General features: G+C 42.6%; 1 protein-coding gene across 3 annotated transcripts in view; it reads right to left on the bottom strand.

Annotated features, from left to right (window-relative positions):
* Nucleotides 1–25,578, bottom strand: part of LOC139107084 (kin of IRRE-like protein 3) — a 138,518-nt gene that overhangs the window by 30,749 nt on the left and 82,191 nt on the right. For all 3 annotated transcript variants that reach the window (XM_070664359.1, XM_070664362.1, XM_070664361.1), the window contains exon 2: nt 3,583–3,710. In XM_070664359.1, the coding sequence (XP_070520460.1) occupies nt 3,583–3,710 (128 nt within the window). The remainder of the gene's footprint in view (nt 1–3,582; nt 3,711–25,578) is intronic.

The raw sequence follows: 25,578 nt of genomic DNA, 5'->3' as shown, positions 1-25,578 counted from the left end.
GCGATTTGTAAAGTGATGATTAATCACATTGACAATTATTTTAAAATAATTACGAAATTAATTTTTCCAATAATTTGACGTAAAACGTTCAAATAAATTGTTATTCGCGCAGAACAGGCTACCTTTGGTTTATATTTAATTATTATTAATATATATTGCATATTACTATTGTGTTCTTTTTTATTTTTTTTTATTTTTGACTAATTGAATCATATGCACGAACGATTCTTCAACCGAGTGTTCTCCGCAATAATTATAAAAGCGAAATGTATTTATGCTCATATAAGTATGTATTATTCACAGTCCAATAGTCATTGAAACAAACATCTGCAGTAAACAGTAATCGATAGTAATAAAATGAAAATTGCAATGCGCGATATATTGTTACAGCGCTTCAAATTATCGCAACTCTGAGTGTTTGTTCCCCGAATATTTCTCATGCAGAAAAAAAAAAAAAAAAGGGAGATATTCAACTGCATTTCCGCGTTAAAGTTGATATATTTCAGCGAAATTCTTGCGGAGTTAAAATTTTCAAAACCCGCTTCGTACGGAAGCGATACGGATGACGTGGACGGCTCTTAAACTTGAAATATCGGTGTCGTTTTGAAGATAAAGTCGCGGGATTTCCTGCGCAAGCACGCGAGGGAGAAAAAAAGGAGAATTAAAACGCGGAATGCTCCACTCAAGGATTCGTCCTTTCGCGCCTCTTAGGGCGGGATGGCCGCGTTTTACTCGCCGTCCGGCGACCTCGCCCTTTGTCATCCTTCCGACCACAATCATCCCTTCTGGCATACGCGCTCGCTTTCCGGGTTCGTCGCGGCTTTTCATCCCCGGCTACGAAAAGTTCCGTTTCTTTTCTCTCGGTCGCGGAAAACCGTTGTAATGACTTCAATTTAGAGCGTGCTCCGCAGTCGTGGTCCTTTTCGTGACGAGAGGAAAGGCTCTCCTTTCCTTCCTTTCGACTTTACGCGGTGTATAAATGTCTGCGAGCTTACACTAAATTTACGATCGTCTATCCTGCGAGAGATAAACCGCGTGCCGGATGATTATCGAGGGAGGAAGGGGAGGGAGGGAGGGAGGGAGGGAGAGAAGAAAGAAGGAACGCGGAAGAAAGGAAACCGCCAGAAAAAAGACTCGCGACGGACGCGTTTAGCTTTAAACTTAATACAATAAGATCACGTTGCGCTTAAATCCCTGCAAGAGGCGAACGAGATTCCGCTTCCCGTGAAACTTTTTAACTTCAACGAGATTAACGTCCTCCAGCACGGCACTTCCGTGTAACACGAGTGCATATCCGGACGTGTGACACTAGATACAAGTTCGAGAACGACAAGCCGAGGGACTTGGCAGAGATTGACGGCGATTTAATGATATTGCGAGCTAATTAAATATTTGCGAAAGATTTAAAGTTTATATAATTAAATTTATGAGATACTAGTTGGGTCAGTCTTAACAGCGAGTAATCATCTATTTCGCTAAACAATAGTTTCAAATTTCAAGTAAATATGTGCGCAATTCAAAATGGAAAAAATTTCGCACAAACGAGATCCTTCCGAGTCATTTTTATTCTTCATTAAAGTTTCTTTTCTCTTCGACGAAAGAGAAAGACTTCCGCCGTCTTTTGTCTTTATTTTATTTGCGCATAAATAATGAAAGATTACGACAGGTAAAATCAGAAACTCATCTGTCTCTCTCAAAACGCTCTCAAGATCGTCTGAGATCGCGTTCGATTAAACTTAGAGGTATTGCATCCGCGGAAGAAGCGCCACTTCAAGGGACTTTGCATAGAACGCCGCGAGCATGCCAATCAAGCCGTCTGCCTTCCCTCACGACGCTGTTTCTTCGTCGCGCAACTTGCGCGGATGCCGCGTATCATCCGGTATTTTCACGGTTTCCGGGCCGTCTCATCTCCAATCAAGTGCCAGACGTACAGATATATTCTTCTGCCCGCGGTACGTGGGGCGCATCGGCGAGAAGGAAAACGCGAGGAGGTCCTGTCGATATAAGTCGCCCCGCGGACCGTCCACCGGAAATGTATCGCGGATTTACGCGGCCGCTAACGCGGATATATCGCGGACATAGTGTATTATTTTCCATTACGGGCATTTCTATAGATACACCGGACGTAGCACAAATCGCTGCCGCAATAATTCAGGGAGGGCCCGGGATACGACGACGCGTCCCGACGCGAAACACGGAAAGCCGGTTTTCGAAAAGCGGAGAGCGATCCGACGACGGGAAGCGCTGTGTTTTTGATGCCGCGTCGATTTAATTGAAATTTTAACTTTCGCCCGAACCGGACGCTGATGGTCGCGCTCGAACGGTTCGGTATTTGCGTTTCCAGCCAAGTGAAATATCGGGCTCGCGCTATCGTGCGTGGCCGCGCACCGCGCGCGGGAATTTATCATACGAGAAAACACGTTACCGCCAGATTCCGGCTGATCAAGCAAACGATGGACCCCGCGTAAATCACTCCTTTGTGACTTTATGGCCGCGGCGTCACAGGTGAACTGTGTATTCCTATAAATCGCAATCGCAAAACCCTCGAATTAGCAACACGCAGAGCTTTGAATAGAAACATCAATATATGATAAAAGTGCCAAATGCAAAACCGCGTGAATAATTTAGACGCGAGTTATTTCATCAAATCTTGATTGTGGTCGAACAGAATTTGTAATACCGCGTGCTCCTCATACTGCTTAGAATTAGCTACAGAAACACCCAGAAGAGATTCTTAATAATGAAAATTTTATATTTATTAAATCTTTAAATCGCGAGAATAATTTTGCATAATCATATTTCGGTATGAATATTTCAATTTGATCGGGCAAGTTAACTATGAAGATAACGTTACGCGAGAATAAACGACAGACGATACGACACGCGAAAATAATCTGCAGTGTCTAGCTAGAACTTAGTCGGCGAACAATGTTGCGGAGTTTCGCGAAAGTTTGAAGCGCCCAAGCTTCCTTTCCCCTTTAGATCCACCACCGACGAATGAACGAACGAACGTTTATCGTCGTGCGTTCTATAACGTCCACTTCCGGCCACGACAAACTTATCTGAAAGTTTACGCGTTTGTACGACGAACGAGGAAAAGTCGATTGCCGTGGGCTTTAAAGAGGCGGAGCGGGAGCAATGAAATGCTCCGAGTTACGATGCACTACACACAAGCTGCAGCTCTTTCCGTTGTTCCTTGTGTTTTTCAATTTTCGCAATCGCAGCCAGCAAACATCACTACGTCGCTGTGCTTGCATCCCGAACTCCGTTTCTTTGAAAAAGGAATGTCGCGCGCGTGTTTGCAATTTAACAACGTACGTCACTTTTAATCAAGTTTGTTCCGTTATTTACAATTTATTTGCAAATTTGCTTACTTACAAATTTTATGCAAAAAAAAAAAAAAATAATTGAAAAAAAAAAAAAGATTACTCCTGTTACTGTTATGAACAAAATTTTCTTCCCTAACTGATAAAGGTACTTGAAGATAATTATAATAAAATTAATCTAATAATTATTCTTGCAAAATCGACATAATAAGCTAAAAATTATTAAATTAAAAGAAAATAAAAGTATATAGCAAACCTTTTGATCCTTCTGCCAAATGCACTGCCCTCTCTTCCCGAGAACTCGACACACTAATTTCGCATCCTGGCCCGGATTGACTTCGGTGTATTGTGGCGTTTCTTCAAACTGCTGGATTCCATGGCAAACTGCAAGCAGTAACAGAATAACGAATAAGATCTCACGAGTTACAATCTCACGTTTAATATACGCGAATATATTAATTAAAATATAAGCGTGATAGAAAAGCGTGAGCTAAAATGATAGATTCCGTTGCTCTCTGAAGCCACTTTTAACTACAGCCTGAGACGGTCATTTCGCATTCGTTGGGAGGGAAAAACGGGTGATTTGTTTCTTTTTCAGTCAACACTTAAGTAGAGAGACAGATGGTAAAGGCGGGATACAAGCACGGTTTAGCCGGGCATTAAGGCAGCCTGCAACCTCGTTAAAGTTGTTATTTAATTCGCAACTTCGTAAACTCATTTAACTCGGTCCGTGCTAAACTACGATCTTCAGTTTTCACCTTTTAAGTTTGCCGATAAATTGTATTTAGCGCTAATCGAATGACGGCAGACGCGACGGTACCGACTTCGATGCGACGATGCACGCAGACTTGTATACGCGCAGGCATTAATCGCGTCTCGTTAGTTGACGTTAATTATTTCTCCGTCGCTCCGAGTGTTTTCGGATGAACTAAATTTAGCGGGTTTAATATCCAAATGTGATTAATCGCGTTAAATTACGCAGCTCTGAAATAATAATAACACTAATGCAAAACGATTACGCTCCATCGATTTTCCTGTTTAAAGCCTTAAACTACTGAAAACTTCTTATTTTAATTATTTATTTTAAATCCTAAAAATTTTATTAAATCAAACGGAAGTTTATCTTTAGAAAAAAGTTCATATAGATCTCTTTCCCAAAATTTTAAATAATTAATTATTTAAAATCTATCATAAAGAGACCATATTTTTAACTGAAATATTTTCCAGACCGCCAACTCAAAAAAGCGTTAAGGATAACGTATATAATTTGGCATAAAATTATTTTGGTTAAATTTAAATTGTCAACAATAAATACTGTAAACAATTAATAACAAATAAACGCATCAATTTTATATTCGTTGAACGAAATTTGATACGCGTGCACGGATACATTGTTGCTCGGCTAGAGGTACGGGAAAATTTCAGAATTGCAGCGTGTGCTTTTTGTCGGATTGCAGCGTTAAAAATTCAATTTTTCACCGTCCCGGAGATGATTAATAAAACGCGTTGCCGCGTACGACGCGGCTCGCGGAAATAACTTTGCAAAATTAACAGTGGGCGTATGGAACCCGTGCGATTCGTCGGGGCATTGCAACGGTATTTACAAATGCGAAAGAAAAATAGCATTTCCTGTTTGATAATGCTGTTACATTTTGTAACGCGTTCTCATCTTGTACACAATGTATTCAACGAAATTTAGAGGAAAAATATGGAATACCGATACACACCTACGCTTTCATGTTATATGTATGTGTACACTCACCGTCAGGAATGACGTTCGTGATGCAGCGACGGCGGCTAGCGTACGTGATCTTAGCGTGGTATGTGTCGAATCTCACACGAAGCGTTCGCGTAGATATGTTGCGGAGTATCGGTCACAGAGAACCGAGAGGGAACGCGGCCTACTACATCTTCCCCGCACTCGAGAGGAAGTCACGTACGCCAGCCGCCGTCGCCGCTCGTCGCAGCAAATGTCATATCTGCCTTTCAGTGTACATTCGCGTAAAATTTCAGGCAAACATACCACGTGTTCATTGGAAATTTGACGATATTAATTTAAATATCAGCATCATATAATACAATACGACATAATATGATACAATTTAATTTTCGCCGCGGAGCAGCTGAAAAACTTCAACATTACGCTTTCCACTTTCGCTATTAAAACGTAAAAAATGTAACACGCCATGTTTGAAACCTATCGATAGTTCGCCAAAAATTTCGGATGCCGTCTATGAATTTCTTATATTCAAGTTACAATTTCACGTGAGCGCTATGACGGAAATTTCCGTTCGTTCAAGTTTAATCGCGAGCGTGCGACGCAGTAGTCGCGATAGCACCATCGGCCGTTATCGGTGAAACGGAAAACGGCGAGGGCTGATAAAAGCGGCACGGTGCCGGGAAAATGCCGGCGAGAATAAGGCAAAACTCAAGGACCCCCGCAACAGGTCCCGTAAAGTAAATTCGAGGCTTGGCGCACACGCTCCGGCTGTTAATTGTGTTTGTACGCCGAGGCGACGAGCTGTACTCCGTGCACGCCTCGCAAATACACTTGGACCAAAATTGCAGTGCTTTCTATCTGCAATAATAATTACGACTGAAGTTCTCGAGTAAAGTCAAATAGATACGGACAAATTACCGCGGCGTCGGAAAGAGGATTGGGGGAGAGGCGAATTGAAATCGTCTTGGCGCGTCGTATTATTTCTCGCTGGCACGGGGGCGGAATTACAATACGGATCCAGCAATTTTATCGCGCCGGAAGAAATCCGCATTAAAGAGAACGAAGTCGCCGACAAGGGGCCGTCGTGCTCGGAACATCCCGCGTCGCCGATCTACGACCCCGAGGTACGTACGGAGCGGGCAGTTCGATTAATTTTTTAATTTAATTAAACGGATGTTTCAATCTGCGATAAAAGGAAACGAGCGTGAGGAGTATTAAAGCGCGGATATAATTTTATGGATAGCAAAAGGAACGACGGGCCACGGTAAAAAAGATTTATCATAAATTCTTGCAGCACACGTCCGGGGTAATGTACTACAACTCCGAACGCGAGTAACTAACTTTGCTCACGTTGCAGACTACATCTCATTTTTACGGAAATAGAGCACGCCCGCCTTGCCCTTCCACCCTCCGCCCCCATTTTTCCCTTTCCGTCCCTTCGCGCGGTCTAATAAATTCATTTTTCAAAAATTAAGGTAGGCGATAGAAACATATGTAATATGACGTTAAAATACGTAGTTTATAAAATGTTCAACTGTGTACGTAGAGAAAGCTGCATTTCATTTTAATAACGTTTTCGTAACGCTATCTCCGTATTTTATTAAAATATTACTGTGCGTTTTAATACAGCAATTAACAGGCATAACAACGTAAAACTGTTTAAATTTTTTCTCCCCGGGTTTTATTAAAAAGTTCGCATGCGGAGCGAATGTATGTCATCGAGATTCGAGAGGGAAGAAAGGGAGAGGCCACCCTTTCCCTTTGCGCCACCGCGCACCCCCTTGAAAATTGGTGTATCTCGTCACAGCACGTGTCCGCTTCTCGTTCCAAGGTATTTTCATCGGTTTGACAGAGATTCTCTAATCCGGTCGAACTTTCGAAGCGGATTGGCACGGGCGCAAAATCCACGGTGGCCACCCGCCGCACGCGCCCTCGATTCGTTAATTTCGTTTGCAATTCCGGGTCGGCCTCGCGCGATTTCGATCGACGATCCTAAAATGCGCCGCTGTGTCGAGAGAACGGGTGGGGAAGGGAAAAAAGAAAAAAAAAGAAGTTTCGGTGGCGCCGCAAATTTGCTTTGCTCGCACGACCGATATTCGAGAACGCGAAAGAGGAAAAACAGCCCGTTTCGGGTCCAGCCAGACAGACGGACGCCGAAGAATCTAAAAAACACGCCGCTGCTCTTTTCCCTGTATTTCCCCGCGTTATTTACTCGCCGCGCTGATCTCTACGTCTCGCGCTAAATAAATAAATCCTTGCCGGACGAACGAGCGCAAAATAAATTTCACGGCACGAGTCTTCGCGACACTTAATTAAAACTTAATAAGCGCGATTGAATTAAAACCGTATATTAATTTAAATGACAACCGATCGGCCGCGTACCTCCGGCGCTATTTTATTATGCGGCACGTTCGAATGCGATATAATACGAAAGATATGGAAAATTGTAATATCAACACGGGGGAATTCGAGCGCGGAACACGATATTCTCGCTCTCGACGTTATTATTAGATATTAAAATTAACCCGAGCGATGAGAGCGAAAAGAAGCCGAAAGTTGATGGAAGCACGGTCCGTTCGTTTTGCTTCATCGGTGTACAATTACGTATCGTCCAAGTTACACTGACACGGTTAATTAAGCGACTTGAATTACATCGCGTGAGCGGCGCGGACGTGTATGATATCTGATGCAAAGAGCTGCGAATTATTTTCTTTCTTTTTCTCTCTCTCTCTCTCATTTTTTTTTCTTTTTTTTTTTAATGCAAACGATGTCGGTTAACCGACCAATTACATGGCCGTGCCAGATGAAAACCTCGTGAAAAATGCAACGCGCGAAAAACGCCGGGAAATGCAAATGGTTTGTTGTCGCCGTCGACCGACATATTGACGATGTTAAAGTAATCGCGGTGGTGTATAATCAAAAATACTTTTGGAAGGGCGCTTCCGCATCGATCGTTTGTTACCGTTTGCTCGCGATATTGACGTTTAATCAAGATAAAGTTTATTGCGGCCGCATGCAGGCATTTAAATGCGAGCCGAGCCGTCAAGAATGAAACGGGCTGTCGAATGGTAGATAATACCCGTGCACGTATCGGACAGCGACGTAAATAATGCGCGGGGAGATTTTCGTGAAAATCGCATTCGAGAAAGACGATATCGTGCTTCTCGACAACGTTTATCCGCGTATTTAAGCAAGGGGGAAGGAAAAAAAAAAATAGCGAGCGTCCACCTCTTTATCATGATCCTCTCGCGGATTTCACATGAGAATAGAAGTATCGACTGCAAAGCATACGGAAATATTGATTCTGTCCGTTCGTCGCCGATAATGCAGCTTTCTCGATAAGTAGCCGAGATATCCATATTAAACATTGGCGTTAACAACTTTTTTAACAAATTATTATAAAAAGAAAAAAAAAAGAAATAGAAAAAACAAAGATGTTTTATGTACGCATCAAGGGCTTAAATTCTTATACGCAAAGAGCATTAGCTAGCTAGCGAGAAATCGTTCTTGGCACAATTACATTTTGCGGCTTAAAGGCGCGAACGCGAACGCGAGCTTGACGTTGACGTCAGAAACCCCAAGTGTGTATAAGAAAAGTTTGCGGGGGTAAAAGTTACGCGGACACGACAGCGATTGCGAGCGCAAAACCTTGACGTTTCACGCGTACACGGCGCTGAGGAGAGGGAGAGGAAAAAATCCAACGGAATGAAAGCGCGAAATATCCGAGAGGAGAGAGCGTGGGATGAGTCGAGTCACCAATATAACGCGCTTCTGGGCGATATGAAAAATTGTTCGCGATATGTACAAGTGCACGCAACAATACACATACGTATCGATTTGCCAGGTTTTTTTTTTTTTTAATTTCTCATAACAATCGCACTGTGTCCTACGAAAAGAAGTGCAACATTCACCATCCGTGAAACTCCATCGTGGTTTGAGTTACAAAAAAAAAAAAAAAAGTAGAAAATAAAATAACGAGCGGAAATTTGCGTTTATATTTCGCGTAGCTCTCTATCTCTTTATCTCTTTCTCTCTAATGCAACGTAGACGTCTTGTTCACCTGTAAAAAATTACTGAAAGGGAAAATCCTAGAAATTTGTCTTTGAAATCCTTGGAGAACAAACGTGTAAATTATAAGCGGAAAAGTAACGCGAGAATATAAATAAGAATCATACGCGGTTTGAATGTCGGTGTAACTTAAAATAACCAGGAAAATTAATTGTAGCTACTCAAAATGTGTATTTAACGAGATCGAGAATGATTTGTTTCCGTTCTCGGGGAACGTATAGAGTGAACGAGTACGGACAAACACGCCGGGTGATTTCATTCGTATTTACCGAACCATCGTCGCTAAGCAATCATCGATTCAATACGAAGCATGCATAGCCCGGACTCATCTCTGCCGATAACCGCTCATATATTAGCATCGGACGCGTCCCGGTGATTGTCAGTGAATAATTAATCGCGCGCAGGAACAAAGGCGCCACTTCAGATCTACAGCGGACAAGCCGTACGCCGACAAGCTGCAATATTTATAAGCACACATGCGGCGGAACACGATGTTTTCAGAATTATGCCCGCTGATGTATAATGTAACAGCGATGCGACGTAATGCGACATACGTACTCGCCGTTGACAGCAAGTGGCTCTAACGGCCGCATTAAATAAGCAAGAATAATAACAACGGTATATATGTTAGTTAAATTTTTGGTTAAAAAATATTGTAACAAAAATTTTCTTAATATCGTCCGTCACAGCGGCCCTTTTCTCGTTCGTCTCGCGGCTATAAATTCGGAAAAAAAATTGCAGGAAAAGAATTAGGAAATAGAGGTGATAAAAGCTGTGACAAGATGTAAGTTACGGAAAAGAAAAATTGATCTAGACATAAAACGTCTGAGAGCGCTCGGTGCTTCTCGCAAGTTATTCGCGTTGAATAATAATTTGGATAATAATTCAGTGAATTGTGCAATCAGCATTGCGGCACTCTGGGGTGCCACATATGACTGCGCCGTGGCAGCTAACAACAAAGTTCCCGTATGCAAGATATTAACTGGGACAAGTTGTAATATCCATCGTAATTAGAAACAGGGGAAACGTAAGGTGGAAAGCCGCGCGATATATCGATCCTAAAATAATTTACGTCATGCACATGGATGCACTTTCACCGTAATAATTCTTTATTAAATCTCATCGCGGTACGTTACTAAAGAATGCAGATTGACGTGCTGAAAGCATAGATTCTCGTTAAAAAAGAAATATGTGCCAACTGTAACGATGTATAACTCACTAAAATACTAAAAAAAAGAAAGTAGGTAACAAAATATGAAAAATTTTTATGTTAAAAATAAAATTAATAAAACAAAGGACGTAAAATTATATGTCACATTAAATTACACGAAGAGAAATCGTCGAAAAATTCACGATCATGGATTTAGATAGTCGATGCCTGAACTATTCTCGCAGGCTTGGCCATTCAAGCGTCCCTTAGAACGGTCCGCATTCAAATCGCGTTTCTCTCTTCTTGCGAGGCGCCGCGAATCGCATTAAGAACTCCCGGGGATGCACAAGGGACGCGTGTAAAACGCATCCACAACAGCTCGTTAATCTTTCCGCATCTTTCACGAGCTCTTCTTTCCAATGCAACGTCCTCGCCTTCTTTCTCTCTCTCTCTTTCTTTCTTTTTGTTGCCGTGCCATCTTTCCTTTTTCTCACGCGAGCAAAGTGGCAAAAAAGAAGGGAGGGCGGAAGAACGAGAAGGGAAGAAAAAGAGAAAGAGAGCCCTTTCAGAGTGCAAAGGTCGCATGCGCGATTCCCCCGATGGCAAAGGAATATACATCCCGAGCACTTTGCGCGCCGTCAAGACGTTTAACGTACTCACTCGTAGGATCTCTCTTATGCAGCTTTTATCCCGAAAAAGCGCGCCGTGAGAGAGAAAAGGAACAAAAAAGGGGGGGAGAAAAAAAAATGTGGGAACGAGATTAAGCTACGTCCGTAGTATTTCTGAAACATCCGAAGTACTAAAAAGTGAATCTCAACGCGAGTTAATCTTTTTGAGTACATAAACGCTTCTATTTTTCGTCCTCGCGTACGCAACTTTGCATTTGAACGATAAATTTAAAAGTACAACCGATAATATTTCATATTAAGATTACGATGGAAATTGATAAGCGCGGCAGCAATATTACAGAGTTAAAAATTAATCAGCACGAGACTTGAAAGATATCACATTTAAATTAAAGGAGAATTAAAATGTTTCATTGTTCACAATCGTTCAATAAGAAAATCTAAGAAAAATATGTAATAAAATTTCGATAAGATTTTACAACGAATGAGCAAGATTGAAACTGTGAATTAATTCGAGAACTTCCCTATAATTTTTTTTTTTTGTAAATATTGATTCTGTAAGTGTGCTTTCAAGAGTTCTCCGCTCGGATGAATAATTTCATCCACCGCTGCGTAATGAATCATCACAGTTTTCGACCTTTCTTTTTTTTTTCTCCTCTCTCTCTTACCAAGAAAGTTGAAAACTCTTGGATGTTTCCTAAGAGGATAATTCGGGGCAAATTTTGCAAAATATTTAACGGCGGTATAAATAAATGACGGAAACCGCGGTAGTTAAGGCACTAGTTGAGGAGATTAACATTAATTAACAATAGCGAGTGCGGTATTTTTGTGCTGCAGAAAAAAAAATGCGTCGTGCAATAGTACTTTCAGAAGTTACCGTTAAAAATTTGTTTAACCGTACACGTTTTTAACAATATTACAATCACGCCTCGCATTTCAGCGGACTATTAATGGCATGGAATTGTGCTGCAGGTTTCACAATTTGCGTGAATATATTATGCGAATATTTAGTCACATTATATGCATTTGTATGTGCGTACATTTCGGCCCAAAAAGCTCGTGGATTAATAGATGAAATAATTGCATTATTCATACATATTGGCGATAGTCTCCCCGCGTAAACGCATAACTGAATTTCTCGTTAATCTGCTTCTTTTCCTATCGATCGAAAGAAAAAAAAAAAAAAAAAAAAAGGGAACATCGGCCGTTAGACATTTTAATAAGGACGACTCGTAATTTCTGCGTGTTCATTAATCAGCAACAAATTGCGTGTCGTTAGCGACGCCGAAAAGGCCGTCTCTTTATTCGTCGATCGTGCGAGAACCATGCTGTAATTGCTTTGTAATCCGTGAGCACACAATCGAAACCGAATCGAGTCGAGGGCTGTTTGGCGTGAAATTGCTCGTACTGGCGGCATTAGGTGGACCACTCTCGTGACCTGGGCACTGCTATTTCTACAGTTGATCGTTATGCGAGCGCAAAGGCGAGATAGAAACCGATGCGCCGCCGCGCTGCTGCCCGTTTATACGTTGCCGACAGAAATTAACAGGATTAAACGGCCTTTCCTTAATATCGTTCCGTAGATCCTTCTCACAATCGAAACGCGTAATTGCCGCATTTGAGCCAATATTCGAGTCACGTTAGTAAAACGCACGTTTTCGTTTTTATTGCCAAAGATTTACATGTTTAACGATCTAATAAATTCACGTCAACTGCATTTCGTATTCAACAAATCTTCCCGTTCTCCATGATTGATTACTACAATATATATATTATTTGTTACTATTTAATTTGCGCCCAGAATTAATTCGTCCGGCGAAGTAAAATTTTAACCCGCGCAAGACTTCCACATACTGACCTACATTGATAGTACATTGAAAAGCAGATATGGCATTTGCTGAGGCGACGGCAGCTAGCGAACGCGACTTTAGTGTCGTGTTCGTCGAGTTTCACATGCGCCGCATGTATTATATACCGCGCCGGCCGGATTGCCGATGACTGATTTTTTTCCCCCTATTCTCTCAACCCTTGCTTCTGCCGCCTAGAGTTACGTACGCTACCCGCTGTCGCCGCAGAAAATGCCATATCTGCTCTTCGATGTACAACCCGATTTATACGTGAATTAAATCTTCCACAGAGCAAATAATACGTTTGTAATAACAGATCCAGTCAGTCAATGTCTGATTTGCGAGTTTTCATAATATCTACTGCCATGCGAAATTTTATGTAAATTGCGTTTTTTTTTATTCACGGTATAACACATTCATCATTCGTTCATCAACGTGATTAATTCTTGCTCAGCGTAATCGATATTTTTGCGTGGATTTCTTCGATTCTACTAACGCTTGCTGCATTTATACTCGCGAAGAGGATATTACAGTCTTTCATTCTTGAAATCTTTTCACAGGCTGCATTAACACGCTGAAAGCAACGGCGGAGAAATAACTAATGCATTTCAGTAAATGCGTTTTTACGTTGTAACTAGCATGAACAATGTTCCTGTTATGAAAAAAAGTTAAAACGTGCCATTTCGTAAAAAAAAAAAAAAAAGAACACGTCATTTGTCGTTAATCCAATTTGCAAATTACGATTCATTCGTACCGTAATTTTATGAATGTAGAACGATATTTGTAAATGTCTCTCCTTGCGGAAAAAAAAAGAAAACGATGGAAAAAAAGTACATTCACCTGCTCATTTAATCAAACTGCATTTTCATGTTTTCCGCTTCGGAAGTGAATATGCGCGAACGTTAAGTGCGAAGAATTTACTTGTTTGGGACAAGGATTTACGTCGCGGTTCCGTTGGCACGAGTAAACGCCGCGAATTTGAATGACAATAATAAATCTGTCAGGAAAAGCATTTTCCCATTCGGGCCGTAATCAATGGAAGAGAAAAACAATCGAGCGAAGTAAATGTGCGGAGTGGAAGGCAAAGCTTATTTAAATTTCAATGAAATAAAAAAACAAAGACAACCTCCGAACGCTGCCGTTAATTGCTACCAATGGAACGCTCGATAATATTACATAAATAAGAAATGCGAAGCGGAGCGTTTGACTTTGAAAATTATCTATTTTCGTTACATAATCGAGCGAAAGAATTTTTATATTTTTTTCCCCCAAAAAAATTCCAAATAAGCGTTGAAAATATTTAATTATCGCTGAAATTCTTCGCCTTCCTGGTAGTTTGCGAGCTCGCCATCGATCGTAGAGATAGCACCGCAAAGAAGAAGTGTCAGATCAAAATTAATTAAGCGGGAGCGCGGTATGCTCCAGAGATTCGATCATGAATATCAGATGAGAGCGCATCCTGCTCCGATCTCCCGCGGGCTGTTTCGATATTTTTAGAATCGCACGTGCGCGCATCTGCGCGCGTGGATCTTTCCGCGTTTGCGGGCGTTGCAGAATAGAAGGCTCGAACGATGGGGAACTGCAGCGTCATTCTTTCCCGCGGCTCTCCCGAGAAATTCCATTTTAATGCAGCTCGAATTCTGCGCACCCGCGCGCACCCGAGCACGCGTCATTTAATTTCGACGAATGCAACGAGCGCGCCGCCCCCGCGCGCGGGCTGCACTTGTGTAGGAAAAGCCGCCGACCGCACGAGATTTCGCAGGATTTAATTACACAGCTTGGAGAGGGATTTCGTGTAATTAAATAGCGAGTGATTTTAAGTAATTACGCGCGATACACGATACCACTCTCTCGATCGCGATCGAGCGTCTCATAATCGCGGCAGTCCATCGAATCGCTTTTAGCTGATTGCGCGCCGATGGCGTGGCCGCCGGTGAGACGGTTCGAGAGATTCGATTCTTAAGCACGGTTTGATGACGATACATTGTCACGGCCTTTCCGTTTTCGATTTACGTGTGCATTTCAAAGTTATTTAATCCGCGGGTCCTCGATCGATATAAAGTTACGCGACCGCGTCGCTTTTCTTCTTACATTCCTCTACGTTAGAAAAATGTCGTAGTCCTTGGAAAAATATTCCGCGGGGATTCCGGGATTTATGAAAACTTTCAAACAAGATATCAGTAACTCCGATCTTTCCACAAACCGGATGGAGAAAACTGCGTAAGTCGATTTAAGTTACCGCGCAAAAATGCGTAGGTATTTTTTCGTCAGTAAACCAAGATATTCATGTATGTAACTTTTAACAATCTCTACTTCGGGGGGGAATTTTAATTTCTTAATTCTCTCATAAAATACATTAAGCGTTAAACATTAAAAAAAAAAAAAAAACTCGAACATAAAGGAATTGATCTCACCCAGTGAGAATGCATCGCGATTGTAATCCACGAGAACCGATGAAAAACACTTCGGTCTGTAAAAACAGAAGCGTATTAAACTTTTTGTTTTTCTGCAATTTACGCATCGCGATTGTGCGCCCGCCAAAGAAAAACGCGGAAAGACTCGGTCTGTGGTGCAAATACAACAGGGCCGTCACCCTGGGCGATGCAGCGCGCGATAATTCACTCTCGACTGTGCGGCAGCCTTTGGAAATGGAGTCACCACCAGACACAGGGCGGCGCGCGGGGTCTGGGCGGCTTAAACGGGTTTGTATCCCCGATGAGGGGCAAATTAAGTTAGCGCGAAAACAACCTATACACCTCTCAGCCGGGCTCTCTCTCGGCGCGACGCCGCCTGTCTGACCTGCATAAATATGTATACGTGTTTTACGGTGGCCTTCCTACGTCGCCCAGGGGGTGTCACTTTGTCTACGGGGTCGGCGGGATCGAACACCGCGACCGACCGGCGGAAATATCCCACGCGTTTCTGTATTTTGATAGACGACTAAAGAAGGGAGTGAATTTTTCCTCTCGGCACTTTTTTCGTGCGTCCATCACCGGCCCTCGTTCTCTTTTTTTTTTTACCCTCTCGCTCTCGCCCTCTCATTCAACCCTTTCGCCGGCATCATCCGTCTCTAGCTCGGATGCGCAGTGCGCATCCAGGATTTAACGCAGATTAATCTGTTTGTTGATCCGAACAACCCTGGCTACTCTTCTTTCTCTTTCTCGCGCGCGTCCGCGTCCTCGTTTTCACTGATTTACCCGGTTCCGCGAGTGACGGCTGGCGTTTTATAATGCCCCGCTTGGTAGACGAGGTGCATCGCCCGTCTCTCCCTCTATTTTCTCGTCATTTTCTCGTCATTTTTTTTTTTTCTTTTCTTTTTTATCTCTTCGGGAACAATGAAGAAATGACAGGTATGAGCGGAATAAACGAAATTTTGTCTTATATATAGATGAAGTTATAACGGAGGCTTATAACAAAATGCGAAAAGTAGTAGGGACGTGGGGCTATACCGCCGGATTAATCTCTTTTTTTTTTATTTCGCATCGAACGGCGATGACTTGGCGTGAAAAACGGAGGAAGTTCACGGAGATGCCTTTAAAAGGATAAACCGGCAGGATTGATCACCACGTGACGGGGGTGGGTCGCGCAATTAACATCAAAAGTTCGTCTATTGCCACTTAATGACCAGCTAATGGAACAATCTGCCGGATTTATCAGAAGGGTCTGACGATCTACGACGATTTCTAATCGGCATTCCACGTACGTGATAATTTTCAATGATCCATCGATATACGCGTCACGAATAATTTACGACCAGTCTTAATCCGACGATCCGGAATAGATGCACTTCTTTATGCTTAACTTAGCAGTCAAAAATCACCAGCCGCAAAAGCATGACTATCGAATTCCGGTTTAGCACGGGAAGTGTCGGAAGATTTATTGTTACGCCATTGCGGCAACAGAGAGTGGCTGGAACGTGTTGAAGGACCAAATACGTAAAGAGGATCAGCGGCTATACCCAGGAGATCCCGGGAGCCGCACGACCTCTGATCTGAAGTTGTGACACATTTGTACGTGACGCGAACCGACAATAGCGGATGGTGGCTTCAGTTAGCGCGGTGTCGTGCCTTCGCTACTCTAAATCAGAACTGATGCGCGAAGAGCTGTCGGAAACGTTGCGCGTGTCTCGCAGCCTCGAGTCGACTTCCTCGAGATAGGACCTCATTTCCACTTCGATCACCTCCTCATGTATAAATAACGCGAGTATTGTCTCCGAGTATTTGAGTATCGAGGGCGAGGCAAAAGTGACGCGTCGCGAGTCGCGGCAGTCGCGAGATAAGAAGAGATTAGGATTTCGATAGAATTATACAGAGTCTAGACGGTCCGTTTGAAACCAGGATCTGGTTTGTTCGCAATTCATTCGCGCTTACCAATTTTTTTTTTTATTTATTTTATTTTTTTTTTTTATTTTTTTTTTTTTTTGCTGGATATCTCGTCGCGTGTATCTCTCCCGCCTCAACTTACGAAACTTCACTTCAACTCCGTTCTATCTCCTACTCTTTCCCTCCATTATTCTCATTATGTCTTCAAGAACTTTTTGTCAGCAATACCGTGAAACTTATCGGATGCACCGTTTAATACCCTTAAGCGATTTAACTTTACGGTACGGAATAAATGCGCGTCTTCTCGCAAATCTTTTCTCTTTTTAACTTTTTTCCCCCCCAGAAATCTGTTTTAGTTGTATCTTCATTTCAAGTTTGGAAATCAAATCGGCGATCGGATCACACGCGTTCGCCCGCGGTGCTTTATTTTCAATTTAATGCCGTATATTTATTAATCCCTCTTGTTATCCAATTAAAAAGTTCTTCCCGCTTAATCGCGTCCTCAAATATTTCAATCGATTTCAAGCGTTATCTATTTTTTTTTTTTCTTTTTTCTTTTTCATCGTCATATACGCCACTTTTTAAAGAGGTCCGTTCTTTCCACTCGTTTTCCCGTTACTCTTATTTCATTCGCTTTTGTGTTATTTCTCGACGCGATTTTATATCGCGCAGCTAATTTCCGACGTGATAACTCTTGAGTATCGAATGATATCCCTATCTAGATACGCTACTGAATTATCGTCGGGAATATTGGCATCAATACGACGTACAAGCGACCGTGCGAGTTTGCTGGCCGCGCGTATTCGCGAAGCAGACAGAATATCGGCCGCGTAATTTCAATCTCCGCAATTTGCAGTTGCGCACGTATACGTATATGCAGTGTCGCACACGCACGTACGCGTTACGCGCGCGTGTATCAGCGGCGGCAGAAACGAACCGGGCGGCGTGTGGTTTCATCCGCGTTTGCGTGGTCGGCGCGGAAAGAAATTCGGCCGCGCAGTTTCGACCCTCGGGGGATGCGGCCAGCTAGCTCGGCCGGAGTTGCGCTGCATATATACGCGTGCATACATATGTGTACACATAGGACGGGTGCATTCTCTCCGCGGTACGTATGAAGTTTTGCAATTTCCGGCCGGCGTCGCCCGGCGAAGAAACATCCGCCGGGGAAGAAACGACGGGCGGACGCGGCCGCAGCGAATTAGTCGTAACGAATGTCCCGCGACGAAATAGTCGGCCGCAAATCCTGCCGGGGAGAACGAGGCCGCTTTTTGCCACCCCGCCCCCCAAGCCGGAATCCCGCCCTCTTTGTTTAAGCAATTACAACTTTATTTAAAGCGCGCACCGCTCCGCGCGCCGCCCCCGTTTTCTTTATCGCTAAGTTCCTCTGACAATAGTGTCGCCCGGCATCCTTATTGCCGGCGTTATTATTTGTGCTCTTCCATTATCCTAGCAGCCGCGCGGATGTATATACGCAAGGCGGAGTCTTGGCTTTTTCGCATTTCCGTCTGTCTACGAATCTCATACCCACTCGAGGGCAGAATCCCGGAAGACTCGACGTCCACCGAACTCAGCGGGAAACATATTTTCCTCAACGTAAACATTTACGGTATCGGGGAGTTAGAAACAATAGACCCACCTCCCTCTCCCCACCCTCTCTGTTTTAAAAATCAATTACGTGCGCCGCGCGGATGCATTTTGAGAATTTTGAAATAAAAGGCACGCAAGAGAGCTCCGGAAAACGCGAGGAAAAAAAAAAAGAGGATAAAATTCACGGCGGTAACGCGGCTAAGTTAGTCCTTAGAAAACGCGAATGTAGTTTTAGACCAGTGGAATAAAAATGCGAACTCACCCGCTAACGTCTCAACAATTAGCCGGCGCGGTATGCAATTTGGTCGTGAAACGAGAATCGATACGAATGTCCGACCGCTTACGGGGGCCATTCTTTACTTACAGCCTGTGCAACCGAAGGGATATAACGGAAGTACGCAGGGGCCGTGGTGCCTGGACTACCGCTGGATGGCCGCTAATAATGATATAACGCGGTCACGCGCGGGCGAGGTGTCTATAGAGAGTCGAATGCTTTAATTAATATTAAGCGTCGAAGTCGGGTAGACGTTGTATTTCTACGGCGGCCTAACGTATATGCGAACGTATGGGACGCCAAGCTCGGGCAAATAAGACTGTAATGGTCTTTAACGAGATACGAACGGGACGCTCGCGCGGGGATCGCTCGGGGGTGCGGGAGAACGCATCTAACGGATTCACACGTGAACGCGTTGCGTACGCGACGGTAATGCGTACACCTGATTCGCGGATTAATTCACGTACATAATCTCGTACGTGTGCATATTTAACGATCTAGTCACGTGCGTGGATATTAATTCGGTTAAATTGCGGCGATGGCCTCGGAGCGACGGTGTATACATACGTTATATTTTTATCGATTAATTGATAATGGCGCGTGTGCAAACGCAATACGTTGACGTGTCCGAAGCGGTAAAGACGGTCACCGGAAATCCGGAATTAATTAGCGCGCAACGGTGAAAGGCCGGCCGCTTGTTGCTCATATCTCCGGTATCATTTGTAAGCGCGGATAATTAATACTGCTATTGAATTGAATCGCGACATGTAAAATTTCGTTAAATTTCGAAAGCATTAACGTTTCGTATTTATAAAACAAATTAAACACGCGAAACACCCACTGTGCGTAAAGCCTGCTAATAATAGAATTATATTGTTATGCATATTGTTATATTAAAATAGTTTTGTTGCAAATGCGGAGTTTAATTCTCGTGAAATGCTTTCGCAATTTTTTAAATTGCATCGCGTACACAGGATAAAATTTTACCAAGTTTAACTCCTGCTGTTTTATTAAATCATACATAATGAAATAAATTTGTAAAAAGCCATCGCGATGGAGCGAGGTCGTTGAAAATAATAGAAATAAATTTCAAGCCTCGCTATAATCGTTATCTTAATATCGCTTCCACTCGAGAATTCTCTTTCCATTGCATTCCCGCGTGTACAGGCGGGACACTCGCGTGGTCGCATTATTGAGCACTCGGACGAAAGAAAGCTCATTCGTGTCGACGAGAGCTTTTAGAAAACCATTAAACAGGCGAGGCGTCGCCCTCGCGCCGATCGTTACGCTTTTTCATTGTGATTTCATATGAGTAAATCAATGACCTAGAAAAAAAAAAAAAAACCACGAAGAAGTGTTCGCATTAATACAAACGTCAAATTTCCATCGCGATTGAGAAAAATTCGAGAGTGCAAAAATCCAATATTAATCACAATTGCAAAACTGTGAACGTACCGAAATGTTATTTTATAACAACGATTTTGTACCTTAAGCACGAGCATATTTTTGCCGTTGGCATGAAACGATCGGGGTGCCAGGCGCAATGCTTGGACCGAGCAAAGAAAAATTCCGGCGAAATGGACCGACGTATATTTATTCAAGCCGCGTTGCTCGCTCGTGCCGGCCATATCCTCGGCTCGTCGTCGAGGTGCGAGATAAAAATATATGATATTAACGCACACGGCGCGCCACGTTTCTGTCAGCTTTTAACGTTATTCTCGACGTTCCCGGCCGTCCTCTGTGCCGTTCTCTCGCGTTATCCCGTGTGCCATCGTCAGAAATCGCGCGATGTGCGGCATTTGCGAAAATTGCGCGGACTAGCAGCAACATTATACGCGTGCGAAGCTTTCACACGCGGTGAATCACGTGGACTGCAGTCACGCAGAGGTGCACGTGTGCGTTGCACGTGCAACTTCTGGCGACTATGGCGCAGAGGAAAACCCTTACGATATACCCTTATTTTATTTTCGAGGTAAACGCTCGTCCGCGAATTTACCGTGTAAACGCGGAGTGCGTTTATTCTGACTTGCGTGGGCGACGAGGCCCTTTTATTCGTCCTCGTATCGTTCGCTATGAAAAATAGTAAGCGCGCAAAGAAATTTGATATAAAGAACGCGGCGCGAAGTCTTATTTTATTTTTTACAAATTTGCATTGAACGCACGTTTGCATTGAAAATAAATACAATGCAAAATAAGGATTTTACTTGTTTAAATTCAACTTAAAAACGTGTCTGATGTAACAATAAATCTCGATAAAACTGTCTTGAAAATTTTACCGTCGAAGAAAACGGCGCCCGTCTTCCGATTATGCTCCGCCAATTTAATTTTTAAATTCTTAACGCGACGGCGTTAAATAGTCGATGCTGTCGAACGTACTCGCGATAATCTGATCTCGCGCTTAAGTCCGGTGCATCGGGGGATCGGAGGGAGGGTTTCGTTTGTCGCTGCGACGTGTTCGAGAGGACCGAGTGCGAGAGGCGCTTGGTATCCGAGGTGACAGCGACCAGTGGCTTTTGCAACCCCTTTTCTACTTTATTTGCTTTGCTGCCATGCCGCGGCAGCGACGGCAGAGGTGGTGACGGAGGCGGGAATGCGGGGTGATATTTTTCACAGAGCCCGTGTGCCTTCAACTGTTATTTCAACGAAAATTCGCCAACGGTTCGCCATTGTTCCCGTTAGTGCGGCGCTCTTGCGCCGGCTTCCACATATTGTACGACAAATTTTTTTCCTCCCCGACACAGCGGGCTACGCGTCGCCGCCAACGTACGAGTACGCGCGTCACGATTTTTATGCCCGGCGAACGGCGGATAAGGTCGGGTCGGTTGACTTGCGATCAATGAACGGCTTAAAAAAAAAAAAGAAAAAGTAAAAGTAAAAACAAATAAATCAAAAAAGGGGGAGGAAGAGAGAAATGCAGTCGCCAACGCCCGAAAGACCCTATCGTTACGAGATTCCGCCCGTGAAGCTGACTACCGGCGAAGTGAATTTTGTTTCCCTGTTCTTTTTAGCGATTACGCCGAGTGGAGTGAAGTGGAACTCTGCACAGTGGAATGCAGTTACTCGCGAAAATCGGGTTTATCGGAAGTCGTTGGACCTCGCTTGCGCGCCTTGTGCTCCCGCGAGGCCCGTATTACAAGGAAGGCGAAGTAACGCGAAAGGTAGAGAAGCTAAAGTGCTTAAACTCCACCGAAACTACAGATTTCGATAAAGTACATCCAATACGTTTATTGTTATTTGACAAATAAAAGCGCGGAATGTGAACTCGTCGTACTTAAATCAATTTCCGATTACGAGCGATATGTACGTGTGGTAGATCACACAAAATTTGATAAGAGTAAAAAGTAAAAGAAAGAGATCCTTATCGAGAATTGTTACTTGGTTTGTAAAACGAAAAAGTAAAATATCTGAAAATCGGTTGAAATCAGATTTTTCGTAGATCGAACTCGATGTTCACGCAACTAATATTTCCGAAACTTTCTATACTTGACGTATCGCCACGAAATTTCGTAAGATTACTAAAGTTCCACGAACGAACAAGTGTACATAAATGGACTTAAATATTAACTTTAAAGGGTCACATTTATCGATTTCAAAATTAATTATAAATAGTGCGGCAAAAAAAAAAAAGTTAAATGTTAAATTATTTCAAAACCGCTGCACCAAATTCCCTTGTATCCAACTTCGTACATTTTTCGCGACTGACACGACATAATTAACTAGAAAACTAGCCTCAGGTTGAAAGGATCTACGCGTCTCGAAGTTCTGCGAGAACGGACATGCTTGACTGCCCTCCCGGAGAGACATCAAAAAGTTCTTGATGATAGAATATTAATTCCAATTTGAAATTAACATTAATTTTTATTTAATTTGAGTCGTGTTTCTACAATTATATAAAATTTCATAAACCATCTCTGTGCACTGTTTGCGTTTACTTTCTTTTTTTTTTCCTCTTTTTGTTAAAACTCTTTTACAACATTTAAATATTGAAAAAAAATTACAGTCGTTATAAGAAATGCGATTACCCGGGAGGAAAAATAAGACCGCGTAATGAAATGCTTCGCAAAAATTAAGCGAGCTCGGGGAAAAATTGTACATCGTTCTAAATTTATTCTTTATTGTATTAAAACGAACGCCGGCAAAAACGGAAACGGAAGACGAGGACGCCTTTTCTTAATTTGTACGCCTGGCATGGACGCCCTTATCGAGGTCGGGTGGAAAATATTTTTTTCCCCCGTAGTAAGCTCGCGAGAAATGCCGGGCAGAACCCGTTACGCGAACCATCTTCTTAAACAGATTAGAGGAAAATTAAATTTTTCATCGCGTCGACCTCTCTTTAACGATGATAACCGAAAAGACGAGGATTGCGCGAATTCTACATTTGCATTTTATAATCTTCGAAAGAGTGCCATTGCGCGTAAAATATTTTTCTATTTACTTTTTTCATTTTTCTCTCCCTCTCTGTACAGAAACTAAAAGATTCTTGTAAAAAAAAAAAAAAATTAACTAGTTTTGCATAATAGTATCTACCGCTTTAATATTGAATTAGTTTTGCCGATTTTAATACAAATACGAAAATCGAATATAGACACAATATTTAACAATAAAAATGTTGAGCAATAAAAGATATTTACTACCTTTAAAAAACTGTCTCGCAATAAATGCGGTTTAACATTGAACCGCGATATCGATGCAATTCGAGAAGACCTTTGCCGTGTGAGAATTTTCTCCGACAACCGAATTACTATTTTTCTCTTCGGCATCCTTCCTCCGAGGTCTCATGCTTTTATTCCGCGAAAAATCAAGTATTACTTGTCAGTCCCATGGCGACGGGATGATCTCGTCTTTGATGATAGACGTTGCGTTTCCCGCGTATATGAATTGATCCCATCTCGAATTATCAACCACTATGGAATTTAAACGAAAGGTTTCGTCTGATTTCTTTCGCGATTGCTAATGTATTAGAAATACCGGATGTCTTACATATTTAAATGAAATAATATTCTTTATCAAAGCAAGTAATATACGTTTACATATATGTAGAATCTGGTTCAATTATTTCACCGTAAACTCATTTTGTCTAATAAAAATTTTTCAATAAACTTTACAAGAAGTTTAAATAAAATTCTGCGTTTTTGAATTTGATAACACAATTCTTCTGTGTAATATTATTTTAAATAAACTTTCACTCCGAGAGAGTAAATATCGGAGTTAAAACAATAAATTTTCATGACGTGTATGCATATATGTTTAAAAGCGGCGGTATCAACGGCAATATAATTTATAGCGAAATTATTGAGCCAAGCGCGAAGATAACGCACGCGCGCGGTACATCGGAAACAATTTTATCGTGCAGTTTCTCGCCAAATGCGGTACGTATCAGTATTAATTTTACGTTAATTTACGATAATATAAATTTCAATTAAGCGTGCCTTATGTGGCAACACGCCCACGGCGCTTGTCAAAACGCCAGCGCGAATGCACAATGCGGTTTGTCAGAAATCCATCGCAACGACCGCACGAAATAATTAAATCCACGTGCGTACATCCCTATCGCGGCGTGCGTGCGCGTGTAAAATAACGCAATAAACGTAATAAATACGTACTAATTAAATTGTAATTCTATACGTGCGGCTCGCTGAAATTACTGCCGTCAACGTAAACGAGGAACGTTATGGGACTGGCGAAAACTGCATAGCGCACCGAGCAATCTCGAAGAGGAGACAGACTAATCGCGATTCGGCGGTCGGCTAATTTTTCATCCGTGCGAATCGATGAAGCGCGGCCCTGTCACGTGCCGGAAAAACCGGACAAAATAAATCTACGAGCGCAAATCGAACGCTTACACAGGCGAGGATGCATGCTCGCGCCGATTGCAGTAACGACGATGACGATGACGACTCGTGGTATCGACAAATGCGTTTGACAAAGCTCTCGGTCCCCCTTCTTTTTTTTTTTTTTTTTTTTTTTTTTGATCGTCGGGACTCTCCACGAAACGCGGGTCGGCACGAATGGAATACATTTGCGAGAACAATGGCGAGTTTTCCGTTGGCAACAAAGGCGAGCCGGCCTGCAATTACTTACCGATAGACGCGCGCGATAAATATTCGAATCGAACAGCGGGATCGCTCGTGAATGGTGCGAAAGCCGACGTAACGAATGCAGCTTGCCGGAAATGGATGCGATTAATCCATCGATCCTGTTAGCAGCTGGATGTTGCTCCTTTTGTCGAATCATTACCTGTTTTCTTTCTTTTTTTTTTTTTATCTCGGCGAGAATCCGTCGAAAATGATATCTAATTTCTAAAAGTGATCGCGAAGGAGTTTGCCGCTCGCACAATTATCGAACGTATTTGGATAAAATACAAATTTTATCCCTTGACGCCGCTAAAATATTTTACATCGTTCAATATTAACGTAGCTTCTTTATAGATTGCGTAGAACCGTTGTCGTATCTTGTTGAAGTTTTCCAATATTAGCCAACAAAGAATCGTGAGAGAATCGCGAAAGATAGATGGAACATTGTGTCCGCCGTGTGAGCGTGTACAATTTACCACCGATTAAATACTTATTAATAGCGGGGAAAAAAATCGATATTTATATCGACACGGAGTTAGTATCGGCTGTGGGACCGCTGAATTTTTAAAAGAAAAAAAAAAGAG

This window comes from Cardiocondyla obscurior, linkage group LG12, assembly GCF_019399895.1.
Source record: "Cardiocondyla obscurior isolate alpha-2009 linkage group LG12, Cobs3.1, whole genome shotgun sequence".
Lineage (NCBI taxonomy): Eukaryota > Metazoa > Arthropoda > Insecta > Hymenoptera > Formicidae > Cardiocondyla > Cardiocondyla obscurior.
This window is presented reverse-complemented; position numbering and strand designations above follow the sequence as displayed.